The 27,500-nt window shown below is 38.1% G+C and overlaps 2 protein-coding genes across 2 annotated transcripts in view; both read left to right on the top strand.

Annotated features, from left to right (window-relative positions):
- Positions 1-27,500, top strand: part of LOC146463722 (uncharacterized) — a 58,627-nt gene that overhangs the window by 15,445 nt on the left and 15,682 nt on the right. The window contains exons 2-3 of the mRNA XM_085084253.1: positions 14,004-14,028; positions 14,776-14,821. Of these exons, the coding sequence (XP_084940379.1) occupies positions 14,004-14,028; positions 14,776-14,821 (71 nt within the window). The remainder of the gene's footprint in view (positions 1-14,003; positions 14,029-14,775; positions 14,822-27,500) is intronic.
- LOC146463724 (uncharacterized) lies at positions 17,133-18,360 on the top strand. The gene has a single exon (XM_085084271.1). The coding sequence runs from the start codon at positions 17,751-17,753 to the stop codon at positions 18,147-18,149; it is 399 nt and encodes a 132-aa protein (XP_084940397.1). The 5' UTR covers positions 17,133-17,750; the 3' UTR covers positions 18,150-18,360.

A 27,500-nucleotide genomic window follows, 5' to 3' on the forward strand; every position in this document is an offset into this window, starting at 1 on the left:
GTTGGCAAGTAAAACACTAATTTACAGCATCAGTTGATCGTTGCTCTTCTGTTTAGGTTTCATACATGATGTTGGTCAATGATTCTCGTCAAGAAATTTTTATTTTCTGTTCACCTTATCGCCATGATTAAACAATGAGATTACGTTACAGAAACGCGCGCACATCCGGGTTGGGGTGGAGGTGGAGAGGAAATAAAAATGTCACGGACCTTAGCTTGTAAGATGCTGCGAAAGCGTTAGCCATTCTTCGCCTATTCGGGGCTATAAATTAAACACCTGTCTCGGAATAATGGAACATGACCAGTGACTTTGGGGAACGTTGAGAAATTTGTGTAGGTTTTTTTCTGGTTTCTGGCGTAGTAGGAAGTACCCTCTGTAAAGTCATGGTCTCTTATTTAGATGAGTACCTTTTCCAGCGAGTTCAAATATTTTGTGGTAGATCTAAGGGCAAAAATGTACTTCTGGAAAGTTAGACGAAAATTCCTTTCATGTTTTTTTTCCCCCTCCCTTACTGTGATCAAATTGCCCTGCGGTAACGCGAAGCCGATCGTTGAGTAGATTTAAATAATGACTACATCAAATTAAATTTCATAGGTGTTGCTACTTTTCATTTTATATCGTGTTTAATATTTTAGGTCCTTTGAGTCGCAAAAGAGAACCATAGAAATATAATGTGTCAATCAAAGTGTATTGTTTCCAGTTTTAATATGTACAAACTTTTCGTGACACGCGTAAAGCGAATGGCTTTGTAGGCGCACTTTTAATTGGTCCGTGAAGAATTCCTGGTCATGGCCACCTGTGGCTACTCGTCTATGTTGGAGGTACCTGCGGATACGATGAAAATGTGCAGTGTGTCCTACTGAGTGACTGCCGAAGGGACGTGAGCATCCATTTAAAAGCACTGCACGTTTGGGACGCATCTTTAAAAACCGAGGCACAATTGCTCGTAGTAAGGGCAGGTATAGTATGAGTATTTTGATATTTATTTTAGCAGTTTTCTCTTAAGAAACACCAAAGTACAAATCATAAGTATTCATTCCTTGAAGCGAATACATTTTTTTGAACTCCCCCACGAAATTCGCAACCTGGTTTACATGCCATTTCAGATCACAAGTTATCACCTGCAGTTACACTTCATTACACCTTTTCACACGAAGACGTTAACAATAGAAGCATTTGCGGAGTGAAAAGCGTGTAACTTAGTAAGGAGCAAACTGTCCCATTAGATCGTACTCTCTAAACTAATGCTTTTGAAAAACACGTATTTGAATCTCATAAATTCTTCCTTACCAAATTTTCCTCCTTATGAAATTTGGTCTGAGGCATATATTAATCACGTGCTAGGAGACCGTGGGAAAGTGCGAATCTCATTGACACCTATAAAGTGTATACAATTTGTACTAATGCATTCATTTAATTTTTTTTTTATTATTTTTGTATTCAATGGATTTTGAAGCTGGGGACGTACACTTGTGCAAAGTATAAACCAAAAATTTCACTTAATGGAAATTATCGCGCGGGCAACATTTTCGAATGCATGATCGCTATAACGTACGTAGGGGTACATGTGTTGAGAAACGATGGTTTAATGTGATATTGTGATGGGACTGATCGTCCAACTTTAAAGGGGAAAAAGGGAGTTATTCCCTTATTATCATCATTGATACTCAGGCATCATCATCATCATCATCTTCATCATCATCATCATCATTTTCATTACGTCTTCGGTTCTCTTTGATGCAACTGAAGACAACCTAAAAATCAGCATTTGTCTTCAGCACAGAGAATTATATGGAATCCGTTGGCGTTGCAACAAGAAAAAAGTGTTCAACCCCTGTAGATTGGGCGCCACACAAGTCAAAGAAATTAAAGGGCGATCGTGGGTTGACAAGTCAAGTTCAGTCAAAAGAATATATTTTCCAGCTAACCAACCAGCTAGTACATGTTGGCACGCGTAAGTTTTCGTAAGAGGGGAATACTTAACCAGTTACGCTGGGATTTTATTTTAGGTTCAAATAGGGAAATTAACAGACACTGATGTCAGTACTGCATCACGCACGGGTTCTATCACCTGTCACGCTGCTTATTTATGCGCCATCACACGTCGCAAAAAAAACCCTTTGCCACCCTCAATAAATGCCACTTACTATTAGCTGTTGTGCCCTATTTGTCAGTCGGTTGCCCTTCGTAACATTTGGTAGCATTTCCAACGATGTTCAGATTTAGTAGTTTTTCTGGCTCCAAGTCCTCGTAATGGTAAACGCTATGACAACGTTCCAAAACACAAACAGGCGAAAAAAAAAAAAAAAAAAAAACAAGTAAGTAAGTCGCTTTTTATTGGAATTCTATGTAAGCCGGGACATTAGTTTCCTATTTAGTACCCGAAATGCATAAAATAGATTTGACAGTAATCTTGAATGGCCCTTTTTTTTTTATTTAGGAGCTGTTCCATTTTTATTTCCTCCCCACCCCCACCCCAGCCCGTCTGGATGTGCCCGCGTTTCTGTAACGCAATCTCATTGTTTAATAACGGCGGAAGGTCAACGGAACATAAACGATTTCTTGACGAGAATCTCCAGTTCAAAGCAGGATTTAAATTGTTGCTGAAAGAATTTTTGGTCATTAAGGATAACAAAGAAATATTTGACACCTTGCACACGGCAGCTTATGGGGCGAAAGGCAATTTTTTCGGCTGATGGTTGTCCTGACGGACTTTGAAGAATTCAACTCAGTGCCGCGTTTACGGGCGGCGGTGTATTACAGTGATTTCGCACAACAAATCATCGAAAATGCGGCTGTATCCGACTGAAACTATAATTTGATATATTTTGAAATATCCAGTTCTCGATATTTCACGAGGTAAGTGGAATTAATCATTATTTTCTTAGTAAATCGTTATTTTCATGTTGTTATGCTAATAACGAAGGCGGTGTTTGTTGACAAAAGCACAGTTAAAACTTCTTCTTCTATAATTTTCTCTTTTTAACTGCCCAAAAATTTTATTGCATATTCTTACAGATGAGACATTGCTCTTTAACCGGGATGCTGTTTTAGGATGCCAACTGATGTATCTTTAGCGATATTTTCCTTTAAACTCGGCCATTTTTTTGGCACTTGAAGAGTAGTTCAATAGGGAAGAAATTAAAAATTTTGTAAAAAATCAGATTTCGATCAAATTCCCAAAAAAGCTTCTCAACACAACAACAAACATTTGCTTGTTTCGAATAATGAGATTTTGTTCGGGTTTGTAACGCTTTATTCGTAAGGCAAATTCTTAAAAGTGTGGCCTAAAATGGCCGCTGAAAGCCCTCTCAGAGCGGTAAAACCAAGATGGTCGCACTACAGCTAAAATACGAATCGAACTGAGCTGAAAGTTATATTTATGTGAATCACTTATATAGACCATTCTTCTGAGAAAGTTTGAGGGATTTCATTTTTTCTCGTCCAAACGACGATAGTCGATATTTACAGAGGACGGCTCTTAACAACTTTTCATTGGAGAAAAATGAAGAAATTAGCAAGTAAAACAATTTCGCAACCCGCTTAAATTCTCCGATAAACGAGGAAAGCGAGATGTCGCGAACACCAGTGCATGTACGCTAGACGAATGGTCCTTCCTCGCTGCCTCCAGGCTCCCGTTATCAACTTTACTCGCTCGTTTCCAGGCTACCACAAATGGAAAAATTACATCTATTCTGGCTATGAAGGGGTCAGAATGGAAGGAAACCGTCGATGTCATTAACAAGAGCACATATCCAGACCTCATATACGAGTTTGCTTCGCTTTTTTACGAGATAAGGCGCTGAACAGGAGACATTCAACGGATTTGTATGAGTAGATCTCCTGCTAATTTTTAAATGAAAACTAATAGTGCCCCTTTTAACTGTTTTTACTAGATTATCTACAAACTGCGACCTAGCAGTCGCTCTTTCATTTGACGTAATGTAGTTTTACAAAATTTTCGTAAAATTTGGAGTGTCCTGATCACGTGACCACAGATACCCTCAAACCTTTAATGTTTTAAAAACCATTGTTATTAATTAGATCCTAAAGCTTTATTTCTTTGTTTCAAATTGTCAGGAGACAATGAACAGAGACGCGCAGCCTGCCGATCACATGTTCAATCGCATACCTCAAGCAGAAAGGCGGTACTCTTCTCTGTCAGTTTAATCAGACATTGAATTTTTCAGAGAATGAATTGTGACCCGTTTACTAATGGAGATAAACCAGGCTGTTTGGCGTAAAACTCTAGGATCGCGCGTGCCCCGCAATTTCTTGTTGATGGCTTCACCGGTTAATGGTCTTTATAAATTGTCATCGGAGGTATGGATTAAGTGCTTTATTGGCTTCACTGAACAAGTCCACGGTTGTCCTAGTTGAATATTTTTTTGTTGTACGGCGGTGACTTTTGATGGTGGTCGAGAGCCGCTCGAACTGACAACAAACTAGTTTTCTTCTAATAAAAACTGTCTTTTTTTCTCCCCTCTCTTTCGATGAAACGTAATACTTCGAGAGACACTACTTATTCATCTCGTCTACTTGCATGCTTTCAAATTCTGTCTTAAAGTCGTTTTGTTGTTGAAACCATTCTGTTAAATAAAGAGAATCTTGCGCGAATTTAATTTGTTGTTTTCGTTTTTAATAAGCTTATATTCCTATGTACATCAACAACAGTTCCATCGCAATTTACAAGGTTTTTCTATTACAAATTTCAGAACTTTCATATCTGGACTTAGCTGCATCTTAAGTGCCTTTCAGAATTGCATTTTCTTTCATCGTATTTATTTCTTCCTCAGAAAGATCAACAAATCGCAAGGCGACCATTTTGAAAATTAGTGAGTCGCGCTATAGTCACCTCGTGCCAGGTGATTCAAGCAGCATATGACACAATCCTCGACCAATGAGGTCAATAGAATCTCTACAATCACCTGAGTAATTATGCTAACACAAGAAAACTTTAGGATCTAATTAAAATTGACGGACGGTTCTTGTTTTTCTCTGATAATCACCTGAGTAATTATACCAAAACAATTATTTGCCTGAGGCTCAGCAAATATTGGGGAATAACCCCCCCGACAATTCACCAATAATTATTCATTATTAAAACGTTAAAAAAAAACGAAGAGAGAAAGAAAGAAAGCCCACTCTTCCCAACTTTTCATGGATAATAAGTAATAGAAACTTTATTCAAATATTACCTATATAAAAAGCATCACAAAAATACATTCAGAAATTCCTCGAAACATGGAGAGTTAATGTAATAATAATAATAATAATAATAATAATAATAATAATAACAATAATAATAATAATGATAATAATAATAATAATAATAATAATAATAATAATAATAATAATAATAAAAATAATAGCGTTCACCTTTAACATTTACTCGTTTGCAGTCTCCATTTACAGTTATCAAAGTGTTTGTACACAGTTGATTGTAAGGGCGGAGTGATGATCTTTGACAGTTCGTAGTTTGTGCTGTAGAAAAACTAATGACAGTCTTTTAGATTAGATGCTTGCTGACTTAAATAGCTGACCAATAAAAAAAAGCCGGGCTATTAAATTATTTTCAAGCAACTAACAAAGCGCTAGACATTATTAAAGTCTGTTGGAAGCGCATGTTAAGTGTTCGTTTTCAGTTTTGCTTCTTCTAACACTTTCATTGAGTCATTTGTACCACACTGCACAATGATTCGCTTATTTTTCTCGTTGACCATAATATCCATCGTGATCGTCAGCATTTGGAGTTCGCATGGTTATACTGTTCATAACAGCTTACTCACAGGCCATGTGTTTGAGACTATTGAATCCATCGACTGGTTTCAGTGCGTTGAGGAGTGCCACAAACTCGACGAGTGCATTTCCTACAACTATTTTCCTCCTAAAAAAGTCTGTGAGCTGAATAACTTTGGCTATGATAACCAGTGTGAGGCGGGTACCAATTTTATCAGAGCCACTGGATGGATTCACCATGTACTCGACATATCAGAGGTAATTACACATGCAAATATGGGTTACTATCGACATTTATCAGTTGTACGATTAAGCGAAAAGACAGTGTTATGCCTTACATTTGGGGGGGATCAACAAAAAAAATTCAGTGAAAAACGAATGCGTTTTTCTCTTTGCCACTGGATTTTATTCAAGGGAAGTAAAGGATTGTTACGCAAGGTCATACACCATTAGCTCGGATGCTTTTAAATAAAAGGGCAAAACAAATTTAGGAACGAGATTTCGTTCCCATATTCCGAGCTACTGTTGGGTTTTTGAACGTATTTTTCGCGCTCAGGGCATCGATTTTGTACCTCGGAAAAAAACAAAAGATATTTATTTCTAACTCTGTCTTTATAATCACAATTAAAACCGAATATTTGAGACGACTCAAGCCTTCTGAACCCAGAATTACGGTAAGACAGTTGCAGTTAGATCTCCGACCGGTGAATTTTTATTCTTTATACGGAATATTTCCTGAAACAATATTTGTAATTCTCGTAACTCATAAAGTGTGCGAAAGTGTAAACGGTCTCGAATCCAAAGTCGATTGTCTAATACAACGAAGGAGTTTAACAGGACAGGTGGTTCAGTTTACAAAACAAACTGGAAACGTGCATATTGAATTGCAAACTTGTACTTGATCGTATGACTAGACTGATCATAAAAAGACTAAAATTGCCAAAGTTTGTGCTTTTTTTTTTTAATTTCAAGGGTTTTTCTATCGTTATCATTTTTTTTTTAAGATTGATGATTGTATTCGTCATGAAATATAAGAAAGAAAAAGAAAACTTAATCGCGACACGAGACGATCTAGGAATTAATTACCTTTTACTAAGACCGGATGTCACAAACGATTATTTTTTCCGCAAATCTCCCGGCAGATGACATGTGTATGCGGAAGATCCTTTGGTTTTTCTCTCTTTTCTTTTTTCTTTTCATCTTTCCCTTCCTGGTTTCCGTGGTAGATTATTAAAATTGCTAAGAATGGTGTAGTTTGCTACCCTGCAACTCCGAGCAGAGCTCTCTTAGCAGTGTAGTTTGTTGACCAGTAATCAGTATTCAGCGTTTTCGCAATCAGTCAACAGTTTATTAATATCACGACGAGGAGGTAGTCTCTTCGCCTCGTTTCGAAATTGGCTCGAATTTTGATACAAAAATATCTTGCACTGCTGAAAATCTAATGCCCGATTCACACCAAGTTTTAAACACGTTTAAAAGCTGTTTAGTTAAACACAGTTCAAAATTGTTTCCTTCATAAACGCTGCTTTTGGATTTTTGTCCTTTACAGACTTAGCACAAATGGAAGCATAAGTTAAAATGAGGGAAAAAGATTCCCTTCCCTACAACTTTCTGCAACTTACATTTTCAGCTAAAACATCCGAGCAGATCAAACTATATTATTAGCTTACACATAGGAACACTGGAGACAACTTTTTTCAGTATTTTGCTTTAATGTTCTTGTTGGTGCCCCTGTCAAATCCCTGTCTCCTCTCACTTTTTCATTCGTCTGATTTGCAGGAAAAGCAAAGGAAAAGAAAAGCTGGTGAAGGATCAAATGGTGAAGAAAGTGAGTGTCTGACAACAGTATTATCTGCAGAAACCTTCCCGTTGTAATTCTATGACCTATTATTGCGGAACATTGGCTGGGAGGAAAACGTTTATAATCCCTAGTATACCGTACTGATTTTACCTTTTTCAAATATATTTACTTATATTTTTCCGATTGAATAGATATCTCAGCAACTTAATCTCTTTTGCATGGACACAGCGAAAAGATACCAAGTGAGGCTGCATGTCCGTGTAAGCTCTTGAAAGATTCATGCTTTTGACACCTACCAAAAATCACACCAGAGTATAATAATTTCCAACCTGATAGATGAGTTAATCGTTTGTCTCACGATTGGGCCACAAAGATGTCGATCGCGACGTTTCGACCGCTATACTGCTTGTCTTCATCAGGCGATGGTGTCGACTGATCGCGTGACAGTATAAGTAGCACCTTGGTTTGTGTTGATTGGTGCCTTTCGATCCTCTCTTAGGCTGTTGTTGATTGGAGGATTTTGATCCTCGTCGTTCAGACTAGAAATTGTTCCCTCGGCCGTCCGCCTTGGTACCGATCGGCTGCTGTGTTGTTTGATCGTGGGCATACTCTGTGACCGCCTTTGGTTGGAACTGGCGAACGGACCCGGAGGTCTCTAGGAACAACTTGGTTCCTTACGCACCTTATGAGAAAGGTGAGGTGGTTAGCATATCGCGCGAGCTTGCGTGAGCAACGCTCGTGTCGATGAATGAACCTTAGGGCTGTGCGCCCATATTTCAGGTCAATATTATGAAAGATGTTTGTCATCGTGGTTTAAAATGATAGATGAGTTAATCGTTTGTCTCAGGATTGGGTCACCAAGATGTGGGCTCGGGTCCGTTCGCCAGTTCCAACCAAAGGCGGTCACAGGTAACGCAGGTATATATTTATTTACGTATTCTAATCCCACAATAGATTTCAAAGACACACGCCTTACTGAAAAAAGGATTTTGTGGAAACGGTCTGTGGCAAAAATTCAATTTGCTCAGTCTATCAGTTTCCGGCTCTTGATATTAAAGCTAGGCTTAGACTTTTTTCTTCAATATCTGATTTCTTTACAGGTCTCGACTCTTTTGCATCCTGCAGAGATATTTACCTGAAAAACAAGTAAGTTAGATGACTTTTAGACGGCTGCTAATAGGACTTTGTAAGAGGATGATACAGTGTTTATTTTCGTAGGCCGCGACTTGTTCACTCTGCCAACAACGCCTTTTTTGACTCCCCAAAGAAGGAGAGAAAGAGATGTCCCCGTAATTCAAATGTTTTGTGTCGTCACTCCCGTTGTCTGTGTCAAACTGGTTTTTACAGCGCATGGATCAATTTCGTTGACCTTGACACTCCCTTCCCCTTGACAACCCACCACCCTTACCCCCATGCCATCCTCTTAGTTTAGGAATAGAGACTAATAATTTCTCGAAAGGAAAAGCTCTAAGGCAGACTCATGGAAGAACTTTTTCTTGGTCGTTTCTGTTTCCCTCTGATATTTTTATCAACGGAAAGGGACACAAAATATACGAAGGAGACATAAATGACAAGGAGAACCCTCAGCTAACAGGCGTCAGGGTAGGCCAAGCATGTCATCCTTTCCAAGGATGACTTTGCGTTGGATATGAGATGATTATAGCCAACTCGACGTCACGCACCTTGTTGGCTATCTATCATCTCATATCCAACGCGCGCTCGTGGAGTAATTGCTAATTGAAAGATTAAGTTATATACATGCAATGCTGCATTAACTATGGAATTGATAAAGGACGTTGCGTCAGGCTCAATAGGTTTTAAAGATGCAATTTTTAGAGAAGGTGGAGATATCGAGTTAAAAATATCAGTCATCATCCAAGGAATTAAAATACATAATCATTACTTTATCACTGATAAAATTATAATAATAATAACAATAACAATAACAATAACAATAATAATAATAATAATAATAATAATAACAATAGTAACAATAACAATAACAATAATAATAATAATAATAATAATAATAATAATAATAATAACAATAATTATACCATAATTTAATATTTAAGAGGTAAATCTGTAACTAACTTTCATTTCAATCTCCATTCATATCTCGAGAGAATAAAGCTTACATGCTGCAAACTGACATTGGAAGAATCCCTGTCTACTGTCACATGACCGGAATTGATGGATGCGAAGATGGAGGCTGGACGCTGGTCATGAAAATTGATGGTAACAAGGTAAAATCAACAACTGGTTGTGGTTTTCACCAATCAATCCTTGGACCGTAACTGATATTATTCTTTGTAAGTGAAAGTAACAAAAACGAAAACAACAACAACAACAACAACACTAAGGAGGATAAGGAGCATGCTAGGCAGCTCCAAGGTAAGGACAGTAACTTGGCGCCAAGGGGCAGACAACATCTCGTTCTCAGTGCCCACGGTTTTTTGGTCAGTGGTTTAATGAATAAACCGCTACGGTTCTGGGAACTCATTAGCATGGCATAGCCCCAAGCTCAAGGTATGGTCACCACTTCTTTTATAACCCCAACTCCGCACTGTCAAAAGAACTTCTTAGAAAATTTAAACTGACGTTCAATTTAGCGCGATTGATGCAACAAGTAACGGAATTCAGCAAACTAATAAGGTTTTTTGAAACATTTCTAAGCGGTGACTTCGTGTTTTCTTTTGTAGTCAACGTTTCACTACGATTCCAAATTCTGGAGCAACAAAACCGAATTCAATCGTCCTGGAGGTAAGACGGGGTTTGACAACCAGGAAACCAAGTTACCGAGTTACTGGAACACGAACTTCTCCAAGATATGTCTCGGAATGAGAATTGGCAATCAATCTGTCAAGTTCCTGGTCATCAGCAAGAATGGCTCTTCACTGTACTCTCTGATCGCTGATGACCGCTATTGCCCAACCTCTCTGGGTCGAGACAAGCACATTAAAACCATGGGATACATATTAGTGAAATAAAAAGGAAAACCATGAAGGTTCCTCTTAAAATAACTGAGGAGAGAAAAATAAACCATAAATCTAGCAACTGTTGTAGTTAGATTTAGACTGAAGAGGATAAGAACTTTTGCTTGTTTGTTGTAGTATAATCATGATATAATAATAAAATGCAGAGATAGGACTATAAACTGTTTATGTTAAATGTTTGCTGTAAGTTTGTGCTCAGCCTGAAAGGGAGAGCCAACTCTAAGGAGAGGACCCCCCCCCCCCCCTCCAGGAAATACCCATTTTAATCGCGTTGAGGATTTGCCAAATATGTACCAGTGCTGTGCTCTACCAACTGAGTTATCAAGCCAACTGGTAGCCGCTCATTGTGTGAGTTCGTAATAATATACACTTGGATGTTGAATACATCAAAAATTATTATCTCATCGGTTGCTGCCAGGTCATAAGTTCAGCTTAAGTTTGAACTCCGCCTGTACTTCTTGAATAACCTGCAATGAGGATTACTAATCCTGATTTCTTTAAATTGACGAGATGTAAAGTCGATTCAAATTCGACAAAAAGCATTAAATGGTTCAAAAAAATGATGACCGTACAGATCTTGTTTGCCGTAGCTTAAGTTTCTTTTAGAAATTCTTGAGCCATCTTTTGCGGTCTTTGGAAATCTTTCGATATCTTAAGGTTAGTTGCATTTTTTCGTTTCTCTGTCTAATGTATTCCAGAGTTGTCAGTTTAGCAGTGACTGCCGTGATAAAAGTTTCACTCCCAAAGCCATCATTGCCAGCAAACTGCTCATTAAGGTCTTATTTTCTTAAGGTTGAATAAAGTTTGCGAACGCCTGTTGGCAAATACGAGTTGATTTTTGTACGCGAAAAGAAAGATATGCCTTCATGTTTAGGGTCTAGCCAAACTAGGAAATAAAAGGTTGCCGGAAACATTGCAGCGGTTTAGAATGACTTAATTCTAGTTTAGCCGCACGAAACAACAGAAGCTGCGCAGGCATCTCTGGCGTCTTGAAAGGTAGTATCATCTTTTAATCAAGTAAAAACATCATTGCTTCAAGGACAAAGATTTCGCTTCTGCGACATAATTATGTTTCCCATTTAATCCACATTGAAAAAAATTATTGTGTCGACACAGCCTGAAAATGGCAACCACAAACGGTAGAAATAACCAAAGGACTTTGATCTTTCCGCCATTTTCCACATTTGCGAGTTGTTGTTTACGATTTTAATTTATGAAGAATTTGCTTTTTTAAGCTTACCGTAAGCTAGCTTACGGGACTACACAACATAACAGATCCAGAAGAGGAAGGTAAACGCGCTGCCCGTTCGCCTTTAAAGTAAAACGTCCCCTAATCTGTCAAAAACAGTTTTGGCAGATGTTCTGGTGACGCTCTCACACGCCTCAACTTTTATTTGCTAAATAAACGAGTTTCCCACATTATAAAGCTGACTTGAAACCTAAATTTTGAAGCAGTTCTAGTAATAAACTATCGGAAAACTAATGTAAAGAAGAATGCAGAAAAATCAAAAGAAAGAACATGCATAATTAAGAATTTCTGAACCTTAAATATGAAATTAAACAGTGGGGGATGAATTAGCACTGCACTTGTTAGTGCAAAGGACAAAACAAACAATATTTTCAACAATAAACTAAGTCGTCATTCTGTATACTAATTTACTGATGTCCATCTGCTGGGTTCCTACTCATGATTTTCCCATAATATGGAAGGTTTGTTTGCTTTTACCACTCCACTGTAGCCTTGACCATTAACTATTAGTTTTTTTAGCCCAAAAAGAAGGCTGATTGTTTTATTTCCTCGCTTTCTCAAAACTGAAGGCAATTTTCCATGAATTTCGTCGGTCTCTCTCGGACAGCCATGTGAACGTCCAATTCCGGTGCCTTTTAGATTCTTTACGTATGACCAAACGAACTCTTTATCTTAAAAGTTAGACTTTACCATAACTCAGTGGCCTAGTTTTCTAAGATCTCTGGTTTTTACTTCCGTGAAGACATGCGGTGAACTCATTCAAATATAATGTCTTCATCATCTTCCTTTGACATCTTCATCATCTCTTGCAACAAAGAACGGGCTTATTCTTCAGTGTCCTCATTTTAATCTTCTTGCAGGTTGAAGGTCTTAACATTTTCCCCTCTTGCGTACTCCTCCAGCTTAACTGAGTGGCTGTCTCCCTAAGATCCTCATAACCCAAAACTTTGCTTCAAATCTTGCACGTGAATTAAAACACACGTAAACCAAAAATGAGACTTCCTACAGTAATGATCTTGTAGTTGTTTTTGTGTCGTACTTATAATGAAAGACAATCCTGCGGCAAGACGTTTCTAAGACCCTGATAAAAATACCAGTATTTTTCAATTATGCAAATTAGGAGCTTCAACTTTGAATGAAACTTACATGAAAATATGACTCGAAAATGCTCTCTAACATACGAGAAACACAAAAATAGTTTCAAAAATACAGTAGACTGTAACTGGAGGTCGGCACTCGAACGAAATAGCTTTAATAAAACTGTACGCAGCCTACAAATGGTGATAATTGACTTTTCGAAATTCACAGAAAACATGTCATATAGATGCCTCTCGACGATCGCCAATTTCGCTCCGCGAGGAAATTTATGACACCATCCCATCTAGGGGAATTTAAGTAATACGGTGCATAAACTCTCCCGAGCCTCTCGTTATCTCAACAGAAACCAGCTACCATGAACTAATTGGTTGAATCTTTACAGTTTAACATGACTCCTCACATTACACCCAAGTGGGTGGTGATTGGTGCACTACTGCTTTCAATAACAACATCATCAAACAGCATCGAAGTTAAAACATCACTCGTGTACACCTACAACATCTTCACCAAGGATATTGCCATAGCAAGGCATACTATTGCCTCTATGAACGTGCCCAGCCCAGTGGAGTGTTTCCGCCATTGCGCCAAAGTTTGTGTCTGCGTAGCGTTTCAGTTGACTGGGACGAGTTGTGAACTGTTGGATACAGACAAGGATGACGCGGAAGGGGATCTGGTGACTAGAGAAGGCACTCTTCTGTTTACAATGCAAGGGGCTGGTATCGAGGTGAGATCATTAACAATTGAAATCAAGTCATAAAGTAAGATTTATATATAAAGACCAGTCCCGAGGGAAATGTCTAGATTGCAGTGAGAGATAAGTGTTTGTGCGTTAGCTTGGTGTCCTTGCTCGGAAAATAAAAACACACATAGAAAGAGAGACTAATATTTTTTCAAACGGACCCAACAAGCTTTTTAGTTTTGAATTCATGGTTTCCGGGCTGAATCATTAAAATTGTTAAAATCTCTAACATAAAATTGACTGAGCCTGCGAGCAGAAGTGCTCTTCAATATGTCGGAAGGTTGAAGGGAACTCTGCTGTGCTCTAAAGGCGACATCTTAAAATTAGACATTGTTGTTACATTCCTGACTCCTTTCACTTTTTCATTCGTCTGATTTGCAGGAAATGAAAAGGAAAAGGAAGCCAGGTGAGTATATATTTCTCATAATTACTTTAGTAATAAATTAACTATTTAGATTTCTGTAAGCCATTTAAGGTAGTTAATCGTACATTTGTAAAGCGAAATAGGGCATTTTATTTGATACAACCCTAAACGAGTCTAGTAAATAAACATCAGATCATCATCATCATCATCATCATCATCATCACCATTATTATTATTATGCGCAGTAAAACTATCTGTATGCACAGTATAAGAAGCACCACAGGGCGCGTAGCGTAACCTGTGAGCCAAGCGAAACTTAAAATAGCACGTGAATAAATCAATAAAATATATATACATATACAAAAAAAATATAAAATATATAAAAATACATATAAAAGCCATAGTCTAAAAATATAAAATATATAAAAATATCTAAAAGTCATAGTTTATATAAAAATGTATAAAAGTCATAGCTGGTAATCAGAGAACGGCATTCGTGATAGAACACTAGTAGATTTATACTAATACTGAATAGAAGAGAGACCTTCAATTCAATTCAATTCAATTTTATTCACACTTATTCGAATGAAATACAATATATTCGCATTTACTTAATCTTTCACCCAAAGTTCAAACGTATGTTTCATATATTCATATCCACTTAGTAATGCTGCATTTTGTGAGTTTCTTTAGATATATCTATATATATTGGCTCGGTTTACGAGTCTCTGACTTAAGATATTCAAGCTAGGCTTGGATTTAATCATTGAATGTATGATGTCTTCACAGGTGACGATTCTTTTGCATTGTGCAGAGATATTTATCTGAAGAATAAGTAAGTCACATGGCTTTTTATTGACCTGCGTTTGTAGACGTTTGAAGGGCGGTGCTCTTGGGTATATTTGTCGTCAGTTGTGATTTGCCATATTTTGATGTGAAACGTATAATGGCTGTTGTCCTCGTAAAGCGCGGTGATCAGGGTAATTAACGATTAGCCACGTAATGTTCCATTAAACACGGAGCGATCCTATAAAAGGGAAGGACACGCCCCCTTTGAAGCGCTTTGTTGGCTTCCAAACGGATCAGTATAATGGTGGATGACGTCGGTAACGGTCAAGGAAAAAAGAGAAAATAACTATCGTTTGTAAAATCGAAGAAGGAATCGATTTATCAATAAAAATAAGCTAAACGCTAACTATATATCTTGTAAAACACCAGAAATTTGCGAGATTAACGATGATAACGGAAATAATCATTTTTCGTTGCCGCAATCGAAAGATTATACGAAACTTACCTCGAAATTCGAATCCTTCTACCTGGAAATACACAGTACAAAGATCGAAACAATTATAAACTGAAGCTTGCGACGAACTGGACATCTGTATCCCTCGATCTGAACATGCTGATAACCAAAACGAGTCTGTGTTGTTCGCCAAAACTGGCGGGATTTTCAAAATTTGGCAGACGTTTTCCGCTAAACGGCCGCTCGAGTCGTCATGTTGGGTTCAAGTTCATTACCGCTTGTGTATCTATCGATCATGTACGTGAAAACTAACTCTACTATTAAATCCGCTGGAAGTACTGGCAGTAATAAATTCTGAACTTCTATGCACAAGTCAAAAATAAAAACATCTAAACACATTTCGTACGTGATCATGCATATTTGCACAATTTGCTAATTCGAATAATCACCAAACATATAAACAAAACACGACCTGATGTTGCTCTCATGTATGTTATGGATGAAATGATAATGGCAATGGCTCTCACATCAGTATTTAAATTAACCAGTACTAAATATATTCTAAGTTCATACAGTAAGCAATAGAGAGGCCGACTTGAAAAAGATTACCAGCTCCGTCGTCTTGCTCTTGCGTGTGATCGCTCGCCGCTTGAGACACTTCACTTTTCTCCTCCGTTGCCCGCTCCGTTGTTTCTTCTAGGCTTCGCTTCCGCGACTTTGTGTCTTTACTTAGCCCTCCCCTACTAAACGACACAAAGGATCAAAGCGATTCCATCACGGAAACCGGTTTCAGAAGAACAACCTATTTCGAGACAGAGTTTGTTAACGAACTTTATCCTAATCATTTCGGGAAATATCTCGAAAGGATAAGATTTTACCAGCCGATAAATGAATTTCCGATCTCAAAATAGACGGCTAAGTTAACTTTCTAAATTCTTCCCCTGGAGCCATATTCGTTGGATTGATTTTGAACAAAATAATTCGAACTAAAACAGCTTTTCCGTCGACTCGTCGCGTCCTTTCGAATCGAAGTTGCGGGAACTTGAATGTGCTAAAATAAGACCTTTGGTAATCAACCAATCCGATACGCGCGTTTGGGATTTTTGATTGACAGTCTGAACTGTTTAGCCTGGTCTTATAGGATCGCTCCGTGTTTAATATTACCAGAGAAGCGAAAACTGATGTTTGTAACTTGTCATGAAAGAGGTTGATATCAAAATCTGCGTAAACTGTCTACGTTTTCGTGACACGAGGCCTCTCCCTCCCCCCCACCAACCGGCTTCCACACTAACACCATCACCTTTTTAAAGTATAAAGTGTAAAAATTTTCTCGAAAAAGACAGCTGTGAGGCAGGCAAATACTCTTGTCAAATGGTAAACATTTCTGCCATAATCTGCTTAATACAATGGATGTAATATTTTCCATTAACGCCGATCGATATCCTCCTTTCTGAGCTTTCTCATTCTTATTTCTGCTTCGTTCGTATATTTTTCTCGATTTGTTATCCTTCAAAACGGAGACGAAAAAGCAATAATTAGAAAACAAAAATTACAAAGAGAAACCTCTGTTAGGAGACTAACCAAGAATGAATTTTCAACAATTTCTCTACAGAAGAGTAATCAAACTTTAAAGAAATTAAAATAAGACAAATGTAAATAAAAGAAAACTAATTCGTAGTTATCTTTGATCTCAATGCAACGAATCATCGATTCAGATTTAAGAGGTTAATCTGTAGTTAACTTTCATTTCAATCTTCAATTCAGATGTCGAGTGAATAAAGCTTACAGGCTGCACACTGACATTGGAAGAATCCCTGTTTACTGTCACATGACCGGAATTGATGGATGCGGAGATGGAGGATGGACTCTGGTCATGAAAATTGATGGTCACAAGGTGTAATCAACAACAGGTTGTGGTTTTCACCAATCCACCCTTGGTCCGTAACTGATATTATTTTTTTCTCAGTGCGCGAGCGGGTGAAATTCTGTAAATAATACAATTGATTGGTTCCGGGAGTAGACAAAAGTTGAAATTGTACTCACCCATAGATCGGACTGTATTGGGGAATAGCTGTGCTCTCTGTTTTGAGGACTGCCCAAGGCCGCACTCAAGACCTCAAAGTCCCAATATGGACCTCCATGCCGGTGAATAACATTATTTTTTGTAAGTCAAAGGAAGTAACAACAATAAAACTATTGCGGATTATAAGTAACACGTACCAATGCCCTTTACTCCTACGGTGACGAATGCTTAAATTAACCCCAACTCCACACTGTCAAAAAAACTCCTTAACAAAGTTAAACTGACGTTCAGTTTTGCGCGATCGATGCAACAAGTAACGGGATATCGGCAAATTAATAAGGTTTCTAGAAACATTTCTAAGCGGTGACTTCGTGTTTTCTTTTGTAGTCAACGTTTCACTACGATTCCCAATTCTGGAGCAACAAAACCGAGTTCAATCTTCCTGGAGGTGAGACGGGGTTTGACAACCAGGAAACCAAGTTACCAACCTACTGGAACATGAAGTTCTCCAAGATCTGTCTCGGCATGAGGATTGGCAATCAATCTGTCAAGTTCCTGGTCATCAGCAAGAATGGCGCTTCACTGTACTCTCTGATCGCTGACGGCCGCAATCGATCAACCTCTCTGGGTCGAGACAAGTGGAAGGCATTGATTGGCTCTGAAGCATCTCTGCAGATCAACTGTAACAAAGAAGGGTTCAACGTAGTGGGTGACAGGTACGACTATTCGAAAGCAAGAATCGGTATTATTAGCAACGGTCAAAGCTGCAGTTCCAGAATTGGTTTTGGTACCGGAGGAAAACCTGATGACACCAACACGTGTGGTAATGAGGCTTCACACCAAGGCGATAACGGAGACAAGCACATTAAAACCATGGGATACATATTAGTGAAATAAAAGGAAAACGACGGAGGCTCCTCCTAAAAAAAAGCGAGAAGAGAAAAATAAACCATAAATGTTGCAACTGTTGTAGTTAGGTTTAGGTTAGATTTAGTAAGACTGGACAGGATCGGGACTTTTGTTTGCTTGTTGTAGTATAATAATGACATAAAAATAAAATGCAGAGATAAGAATATAAACTGATCAGTAAGTCATGGGTCAGTCAACAAAGAAGGCTTAGCCCGAGAGCTAGAGAGGCGAGGACCTCCCACCCATCCCCCAGGAAATATCCTTTAGAATCATCGACAATGATCACCTTCAGCTCCGCCATTTGGCCTTTGTTCAGGCTCGAACGGGATTCTAACTCAAAACTCTGCGGTTTTGCTCTACCCACTGAGCTATCAAGCCAACCCGAACTGGCCATGGTCGTTCTGCACCCGTAGATAGTGAATATAATATATATATTTAGCCAAGCCTAAAGGCGGAGCTCCAATTTTTTCGTAGCATTAGGAATCTGCTTATCGTATGAACGTAGTAACCTTACCAGTTCCTTATCCTTTCGGCAGTTATATATATTTTTAGTGCATATGCAACAAACTTCCCATCAACAATAACAGTGTAATACAGGGGGCACAATTAGTTAATGCTGATTTGTCGTTACAGAGGGCATGTTCGCTTCATTTTTTACAATCTCATCCCCAGAGCCCCCGCGCGCTTTAGGCCAAAAGGGACCGAAAGGAACCTAGATTGCTAGTACCCAGATTCTTCGTACACACGCGCGAACTTGAATTTCATAAACAAATATAGCCGAAGGGGGGAATTTAGTTGTGTTGGCTTTGTTCTAGAGATTTGGGTAAGAATAGCAGTATTTAGACGTGTTCCTGTATTAGGATGGTGGATCTAATCAGCGTGGTGGATCAAGGATCTTTTTAAGCGCTAGGAAGCTTTGCAGAATTTAGTTTGGAGGCGATCGAAGATTTATTACGCCTCATCTTATTTTCCCTGCGTGACAGTGTGAAAAGTGTTTCGTTCTACAGCAGATTTGTTGGGTTGAAGGAAAATTTAAGTGTGATAAATGTCAAAAGTAGAAGGGATTTTGCTGTGCCGGTGGAAGGCGAAAGGTCCAACGGTTCTGTCAATCAAAGAGGTAAGATAACTTCAAATCTTTATGTATGGTTGATTCACACCTTTCTACTTGAGGGAGCAATTTTCTAAAAGAAACCTTTGATCTTTAATCAAGATAATGTTAAAATTGCAAGCTAATACGGACAAAAGTAGGCCATGTGGTCGGTAACATAATAATGCACAATACTAAGAGATCGTTTCAAACTGCGGACCAATTGAAAAACGAGTCATTAATTATGGGGATTTTCAAAATATTTTAAATTTTATCGTTTTCTAGTCAAATTCAGTGATTTTTTTGTTAATTAATGTTTAGGTTCTATTTGAGGGAGATGCACTCTGGAGATGTTTGAATACATGAGAAATATTTCAAGTCAAGTTAGCTTTGTGTCATTTTTCTATTTTCTTTAAAATATTGTACTTGTAGCTGATTATACATGTAGTTCAATAAATTAGATTAAAAAGCTCATTTTAAAAATTTCTGTTTTTCCCAGGTTGATAGCTTAATTCTTGTACACATAAAGTTGTTTATTTTGGTTTTTGTATCGCGCAGAATGCCTATTGTTTTGGGGACATTTACTTACTGTACTGCAAAAGTTATAGATCTGTAATACTAGCGGTGAAGCGTAAACTGAGTGACTGTCATTGGTCCAAATCTACGCGCGCCGTGCTCCGCAGGGAATACCGCTTAGCTCATTAACTTGTCAGGTCGGAGCTTAAAGACAATGGCCACATAAGCTAATGTTCATTCTATTGTTTCATAATATCACACCTTTGCAGTATGGCCGAATAAGTGCGCACCGGCAGCAAGTGTATTAACGTTCAATAGTATAACAGATCGAATTTTTTGAAAGGCCGTTTGGCCTGCCTTATACTAATTGTGAATAGGGCAAGTCTTACCTTCCGCCAAACCCAGGGCAACAAATGTGGCGCCTTCGCAGGCATTCGAACATATACTTGTCGCGCCTGAATCTTGAGTAGCTTCTGCTCGAAAAAACTCGCGCGCGCGTGTGCCTTTTCTTTGTTGCGAAAAAAGAGAAGCTTTAACTAGAACATTCGCGCTCGCGACCAGATTCCTCTAATTTGTAGGGGAAGGAAAGGATGGTCAAACAAATTGGCCGGTTTCCCGCAAACGTACCTCCACAATGATTTCCTTATACCTTCTACGTTCAGTTGAAAATCGTAAGTAGAGTTTATAACATTAACGTACAGCGGCACGATGTGAAGTATCAACGGACGGAGCGGGTTTTCGAAGAGCTCTGAAAAGAGTTCCCGATCACTATTGTATTTATTGGTCGCGCACGCAGTCATCTTTATGTTGTCCGTAGATCGTGACTAAAACAGCTGATGCATATGGCAATTTTAAAATTCGCGGTAGTTAAGCATTTTTTCTTCATGCAGAGTGGTTTTCAACAATAGGCATTGTTTCATTTGACATGTATTGTTATTCATGTCTGGGTTGAAAACAATAGCTCGCCAGCTTTTAACGCGCCATTTTCAAATAAAACTACGACCAACAATTTTCAAACTGAAAAACATGAAGGTTCCTCGTGACCAATTTTCGAAATTAAAACGGATTCTTTTCAAGGAAAGACTCGCCTGCCATTTGCCGTGCGTGAAAGTCTAGTACGTATGTTAGTTTTCCCAAAACAGTTCTCCAAAATGACTGTCTATACGAAAATTTGCAAAATTTACTGTATATTCAAGTGGAAAAACATAAAACTTCTACTTTCTCAATTTCATTCTTTTTTAGTGCAAATTGTAGACTAATCCTTGATTTGCAAGAAGCCGTGCGTGAACCTTGAGATTATCATTTCTGAGACTCGGGAAAGTGAATTTTGTGAACCCTAGTTGCCTAGTGTCGGCCCATTCTTCTCTATTTTATAGCTTTTCAAAGCGCGATCGCATTCAAATTTGCCGCTTCAGTGGCTATCAATTATTCATGATGTCCAGGCATTCTGCGCGATCAAAGTTTGGTTTTTGTATAAACTCAAACTAGGTGCTCAGTTCCATGCCTTTGATATTGATTTATTAGAGAGAACTGTCTTTCTTGCTCTTAACTTAATCTAACTAAGAATGCAATATAATTTTCCCATTTATTTTGGAAGTGATAGGAAAAATATGAACCTTTCATAACTTCCTATCAATCACATTGATTCTTTTGTTTTGAGGGTGCAAAGTGATACTGTTTTGTTCAGGGAAACCACAGCAGTATTTGTCTGGCTCTTATTCTTGATATTGCAAAGCCAACATGACCATCACTTGACCCTTTGCTACTTTATACATGTATACTGTAAATGATGTAATAAATGCCCCCTCTCTTATGAATGCCTCCTATCTAATAAACGCCCCCTAAGCTGACAAGTTTGTATTAAACGCCCCTCTCTAACAAATGCCCCCTGTATTAATTAAATGCCCCCTTCCCTGAAAACCACACATAAACTAGAAACAGATGCACAATACAATCAATCAATTTATTTGCTTTGTTGCTTAATTAACACCGGTGTGCGAGTTCCGTCTTGCTCAATTTCCAGTTCAAAGTGAGGATAGCACTCTTTAATGATCTTGATCTCTGTCTTAGGATACCAACAATTTTCTCTCGGCTCGTCCTAGCATTGTAGTATCCCGGAATTACAAGGCCTACTTCACGTTTGACTTGATAGTCCGCTAAAGCTCTGTCATTTAGGTTATTATAATACCGTATTAAGGTTACCATGTTACAGTTATTAGAATAAACGTCTCTCTCTTTTAAACGTCTCTTATCCTTTAAACGCCCCCTTTGAACCCTTCAAACTCAATAAACGCCCCTGGTGTTTATTAGATCATTTATGGTATATGAAAACTAGTTATAATCAAAATTGGATTAGAGAGTGCAGTTGTTGACCTCGATCCTAGGCTCTCTCTCCTTTGCCAAGTTGGTGATGATGTCATCTGCCCCCGCAAAATCTGCAGGGGGCACCCAGCTGAAAAACATGTCCTAATATCCTTTCATTCATGGCAATCAAGGTTGGTTGTCCCATAGAATCTCGACTCCAATCTGTGTAAAGAGTGTGTTCTCTCTAGGTAATTGTTGAATTTAATAAATGTCTTAAGTCTAATAATTTATTCAACAGAAAAAAAAAATGTTTTTGCAGTTCCTAGCCATCTGTACCTGGATTTTAAAGTTAGTAACTTGTTTGACATGAAATAACACTTGGATAAATAAATCCGTAACTGTACATGTCCCTGTCAAAATATTTACCAAAACAATCCATCAGGCAGTTATGGGGTCAGCTATCCTCAGCAGTTTTTTTACACATTGCTACATGAGAGTTCACTTGGAGTAAAGTAAAGAAATAACACAACAATTAAGGGATAATGAAATTTTGTGCTGTGCAGTACTGATTATGCAACTGGGAAATCAGAAAATTATCTCTGGAGTTTAAATTTCTGTGTGGGAAGGAAACCACTTCAATATTGCATTGCCCTAGTGAGTACATTTGGTCATCAGTGATCAAAATCCTGAGGTAATGGGTTTGAATCCGACCAAAGTCAAAGAGTTTTATTTTACCTTGCACGGACCACATTTCCTTACTGAGGTAATACTGAGAAGAAAATTAAGCGGTTTCCTAATTGACCACTAAAATTTACACTGCAGATTGTATTCTCTGGTTTCTCAATTTAGGTGCAGGCCTTGCTTCAACCTATTATTTACCATTTGTCTTTACGAGCAAAATCCCAATCGAAGAAGTCATTAGACTGCTAAACACTACACTGCTGCACCCTCATCGCTCCAGCTTATGGATAGCACCTCATCTGAGAAGTCCTATTCATTTTTACACAGCAAGATTCCTACCATGTATCATTTAATAAGCATTATGTAAAAATATTCCTTACTTTACTTTTCATCATCCGGAAGGTAGATTGAGTGCTTAAAGAAAGTTAAGTGTGCATATAATAGTCCTCTTCTCAATTCACAAAATGATGTAAAACTAAAACTTTGCTTGAAATATTGCAAATTAAAAGCATTTTATTACTTTGTTCTTCAAAACAAGCAGTGGTTTAAACTGTTCTTATAAATAAAGAAGATTTTTCATAAACCCAGTGGACAGAATGGAAAAGGAAAATAATATTAGTGTTTTTCCTTATGTTACTGAAAAGGTATACCAGACCATGTGATAAGGTGTAGAAAACTGTAACACTGGTCACTGACATGGCCAATCTCTGTTGTACACACCATGCTAGAGCAATAGCCCTACCTGGCCAACTAATCAAAATCTTTACTGCTGAAGAAAAATATTACATGCTCAGAAAAGAGCGCCCATTCTATTTGATTCCAGCCATCATAAACATTTATAAAAAGGTAAGAAATTTAATACACAACTGGATCTATCCCTTGATGGGAAAAGTACACAGAAACGTTCACACAAGAATGCATATTTTACAAGTTTATGAACTGCCTCAACAAGAACTTCCATAATTTTAACAAAATGATTCTTGAGCCATACAGTGTTTTCATTACATCTGTCATGATCTGTGATGGTAAATTAAAAGCTTACATCAATTTATTTTTTGTTACGGCTAAAACAAAAGGTCTAAATCTACCAGAAAAGGTTAAACTCTCTGTGCATGGCCTTTGTGCCCAGGCAGTGGCAGATCTTAATGGAGGGAGGGTTCATAATTTATGCAGAGGGGGGCCTATGATGATTTTAATTTTTTCCCTTTAAATTTGTGTTTTGGAAGTCCCCCCAACAGATGATGTTCTAAATAATATTTTTTTCCTGGCACCCCCTCATGAGATATCCTGCAAACCATTGTAAAATAACATGCCCACTCCCCTGTATCACCCTTTTTAACTTTAAAACCGGGTGTCTCGAAAACGACGACCTCTAAAACGAAGACCCTAAGACCCTAAGACCCTAAGACCTTAAGACCCCGAAAACTCGAAAACGAAGATCCCCAAAATTTTCAAGTATAAAAAAATAAAATAACATAAAAATACATTATTTCATACCTAAAGTGAAATTTAATTCCTTCCTGTGTGGTCCTACCATGGTTATCCGCCATCTTGAGCTAAGCAGCCGCGTTTCTTGGAATGCTGACCGGAAGTGTGTTTCCCGCTCCACTGGGCCGGAAACGCGTTTCCCAACGTCTCAGTTGCGCTGCTGAGTTTTTATTACAACTAGCAAAAGAAACGAGTGTTAAATCCCTCCTTCTCGGAACTACAACCACGCGATCGTGAGAGCAAAAGAAACGAGCCCCTAAGAACGTCTGCGTGGGAGGCTACTGTAAAATAGGCCTTATCACGGTTTTCGATGCCATTTTGACGAGTAGGCAAACAGGCTTGGAATAACAGTGTTTGTATGGAAACCCGATGTCAAATAATTTTCATGAAACATCGCTTCTGAAATATTCATGAATTGCAAACTTTTGGTACTAGGAAAAGGATTTAAGGAAAAAAATTGGAGGGATGTAAGCTGTGCCAGAAAGCGTCCAATCGTGTTTTGAACTTTCCATACATTTCCCTGTATTTTTTCCTGCGAACTATGGCTTAGTAGCTGTTCACGGCTGGTTTGCTATAGAGATAAATGTATGGATGTACGGTGGGATTGAAGAACCTCAAAATCAGTACAGAAACTTTCATAATAGAAAGCCTAGGCTTTATTTCTTTTGCTCTCAAGATCGCGTGGTTGTAATTCCCAGAAGGAAGAATTTAACACTCGTTTCTTTGTAGTTGGTAGTTAAATAAAAGCCCAGCAGCGCAACTGAGACGTTCGGAAACGCGCTTCCGGCCCAGTGGAGAGGGAAACACACTTCCGGTCAGTATTCCAAGACACGCGGTTGCTCAGCTCAAGATGGCGGATAACCATTGTAGGACCACAGGAAGGAATTAAATTTCACTTGAGGTATAAATTGATGTATTTTGTTTTTTTTTTTTTTTGTACTTACACTTGGAAATTTTGGGGGTCTTCGTTTTCAAGTTTTCGGGATCTTAGGGTCTAAGAGTCTTAGGGACTTCGTTTTAGAGGTCTTCGTTTTCGAGACACCCTTTAAAACCTAGTCCTCTAAAATGGCTGATACAAGCATTTCTGGAGTATAAACATTTTATGACATTTGCGTTATAATTGACTAATGAATTTCACTTTTAAAAATCCTTTACTAAAAATTAAAAGGATAAGGCTGATTAGATAAGTGCATGACTCTAGAGAATACAGTGGTATCATGTTGTAAACCACATTATATAAATGGCTGTTTGCTTTGCCAAGGAGTCATTCTAAGATTCTGCATGCAAATACTTACATCGATCTAGTCCCTTACCTCCTTTTTTGAAAAAATGTTTACATCATACAAATTGATTGCAGTAACCATATAATCTCTTAAACATATCAATAGATTCTCTGTAAAAATGAATTCTCCTGGAGATGAAATCCAATTGTGACCATTTTTTTAATGTGATCTAGATGTAGTAATAATTAATGTAAATAAGATAATGCTTAACATTGTTTGATGAAGTCAGGTTCCGAGATGCCGAATTGTTCAGAATTTGGAACTCTGATTACCGCATCAGGATTCATCGAGCACATGAACACAGTGGCCAGGGGGAAGCTGAGAGGACTAATTCTGCAGTTGGAGTTGCCATTATCCATTGCGGTTCTATAAAATGGGAATATTTTCCAAGATTCCATGAAAAAAATAGGCGAAGAAATTTAGAAGATGACTGTGACTAGCTGACTATGAAAATCACGAAGATAAAGAATGGAGAGAAATGCATGGAGGATTGCTCATGACATAGCGTTGCACAATGACAATGCACCTGTTCTGTCAGATTACATAAGGGCATTTGTAACAGAGAGGGAGGAGGAGGTCAGGCATTATCATTTTTCTTTTATTTTTTTTTCAACAGGACCCAGCTAATTATGATGACATGAAGGCATCCAAAAGTTAAGAAAAACATGTCCCCAGACCTTATAATTATTTTGCTAAAATTTGTGACTATCACTATGATGTCGGAGAGTTGTACATGGAATTTGTCAAAGACACCTGCAAGGTTAAGAAAGAGTAGCAGTGCGCTTCATGTAACAATGTTTGGCTGGCTACATAATGGGCAGGATTCCACGCCCTTTCCCGGATAAAGAAAAATTAACTAAGGTACAAATTAAAGTGTTTTGAATCTCCGGCTACTTCTTTAGATGGAACAGCACAACCAGTTAATGACTTTATGCTTAGAGCACAAATAAAAAAAAAATTCTTCAATGAAGGAAAGTTGAACAAAGTGAAAGAAATTACAGACGTTTCTATTCTTTGTGGTTTCTGAGGAGCTGGTTCAAGTTCAAGCATACCTAGACTATTTGAAACATCTCCATTTCTCCAAAGATTTGCGAAATCAAACAAGAACCGTCGAGAAGCGACGAAACCGAGACCCAATTATTGGGAAGAGTTACTACCATCTGGAGGGTTAAAATCTCTCCGTCTTTAAACTTATTGACACTTCAGTTACTTGAAAAAACACTCCCTTCCACACACTTAGAAAAAATTGAAAAAAAATGAAAAGAATGGGCTAATTATCAGTCACCTACAAGAAGCAAGGGGACATGTTTTGATGAAAATGAAATCACACTACTTTTAAATTCGCCTTTAACGTTCCTTGAAAAAACTTTCAGCTCAGTCAAAAATACTCACACATCTAAATCTTTGCCGTTATATCCTATTCTCTTAAGTATTTGTGTTTGTTCTCGGTAAAGATTGTCACAAATAAATCCTTAAAGGAGAAATATATGAGAGAAAAACACTGTGTTAATTGCCAGACGTTTGTTTGACTGACTATTTTCACCTGAGAATAAAATTTTATTAAATGAAGCAAATGGGATGAGATTTGAAAATAAAACTCCAAGAAAAATGACAAACATGAGCCGAAAAAACGAGCTTAAGAGACTGCTCTGAAGTTAGCAGTATAAGTTAAACGGGTTGCAGTGTCAACACTGCAAGTAAAACAATATCTTGCAAAACAGCAAAGCTTTGTCAACAAAAATACTGTCACATAAAAATACCCGCCTCTTCTGAGAATAACCAGTCCTTCTATTCCATTGCTAATTTTTTTGTTCGTTTTACAACGTTAAGTGAGCGAAACGTTCCACTTCAAAAAGAAAAATCCAACGTTTCATCGCGCCAGATCGGAGTAAAATGTTGGGCTGACGGTGACCATAAAAGAAGGAACGGTGGAATAGCGGAAAATCACCCCAAATCCTAAATCACGGAACGGCGGAAAAT

Source organism: Pavona decussata, unplaced genomic scaffold (assembly GCF_977016875.1).
Source record: "Pavona decussata unplaced genomic scaffold, jaPavDecu1.1 SCAFFOLD_175, whole genome shotgun sequence".
Lineage (NCBI taxonomy): Eukaryota > Metazoa > Cnidaria > Anthozoa > Scleractinia > Agariciidae > Pavona > Pavona decussata.

Bases quoted from the DNA above. Each gene is read 5' to 3' on its own strand.
- LOC146463724 (XM_085084271.1), top strand. From the start codon at position 17,751: ATGAAGTTCTCCAAGATCTGTCTCGGCATGAGGATTGGCAATCAATCT.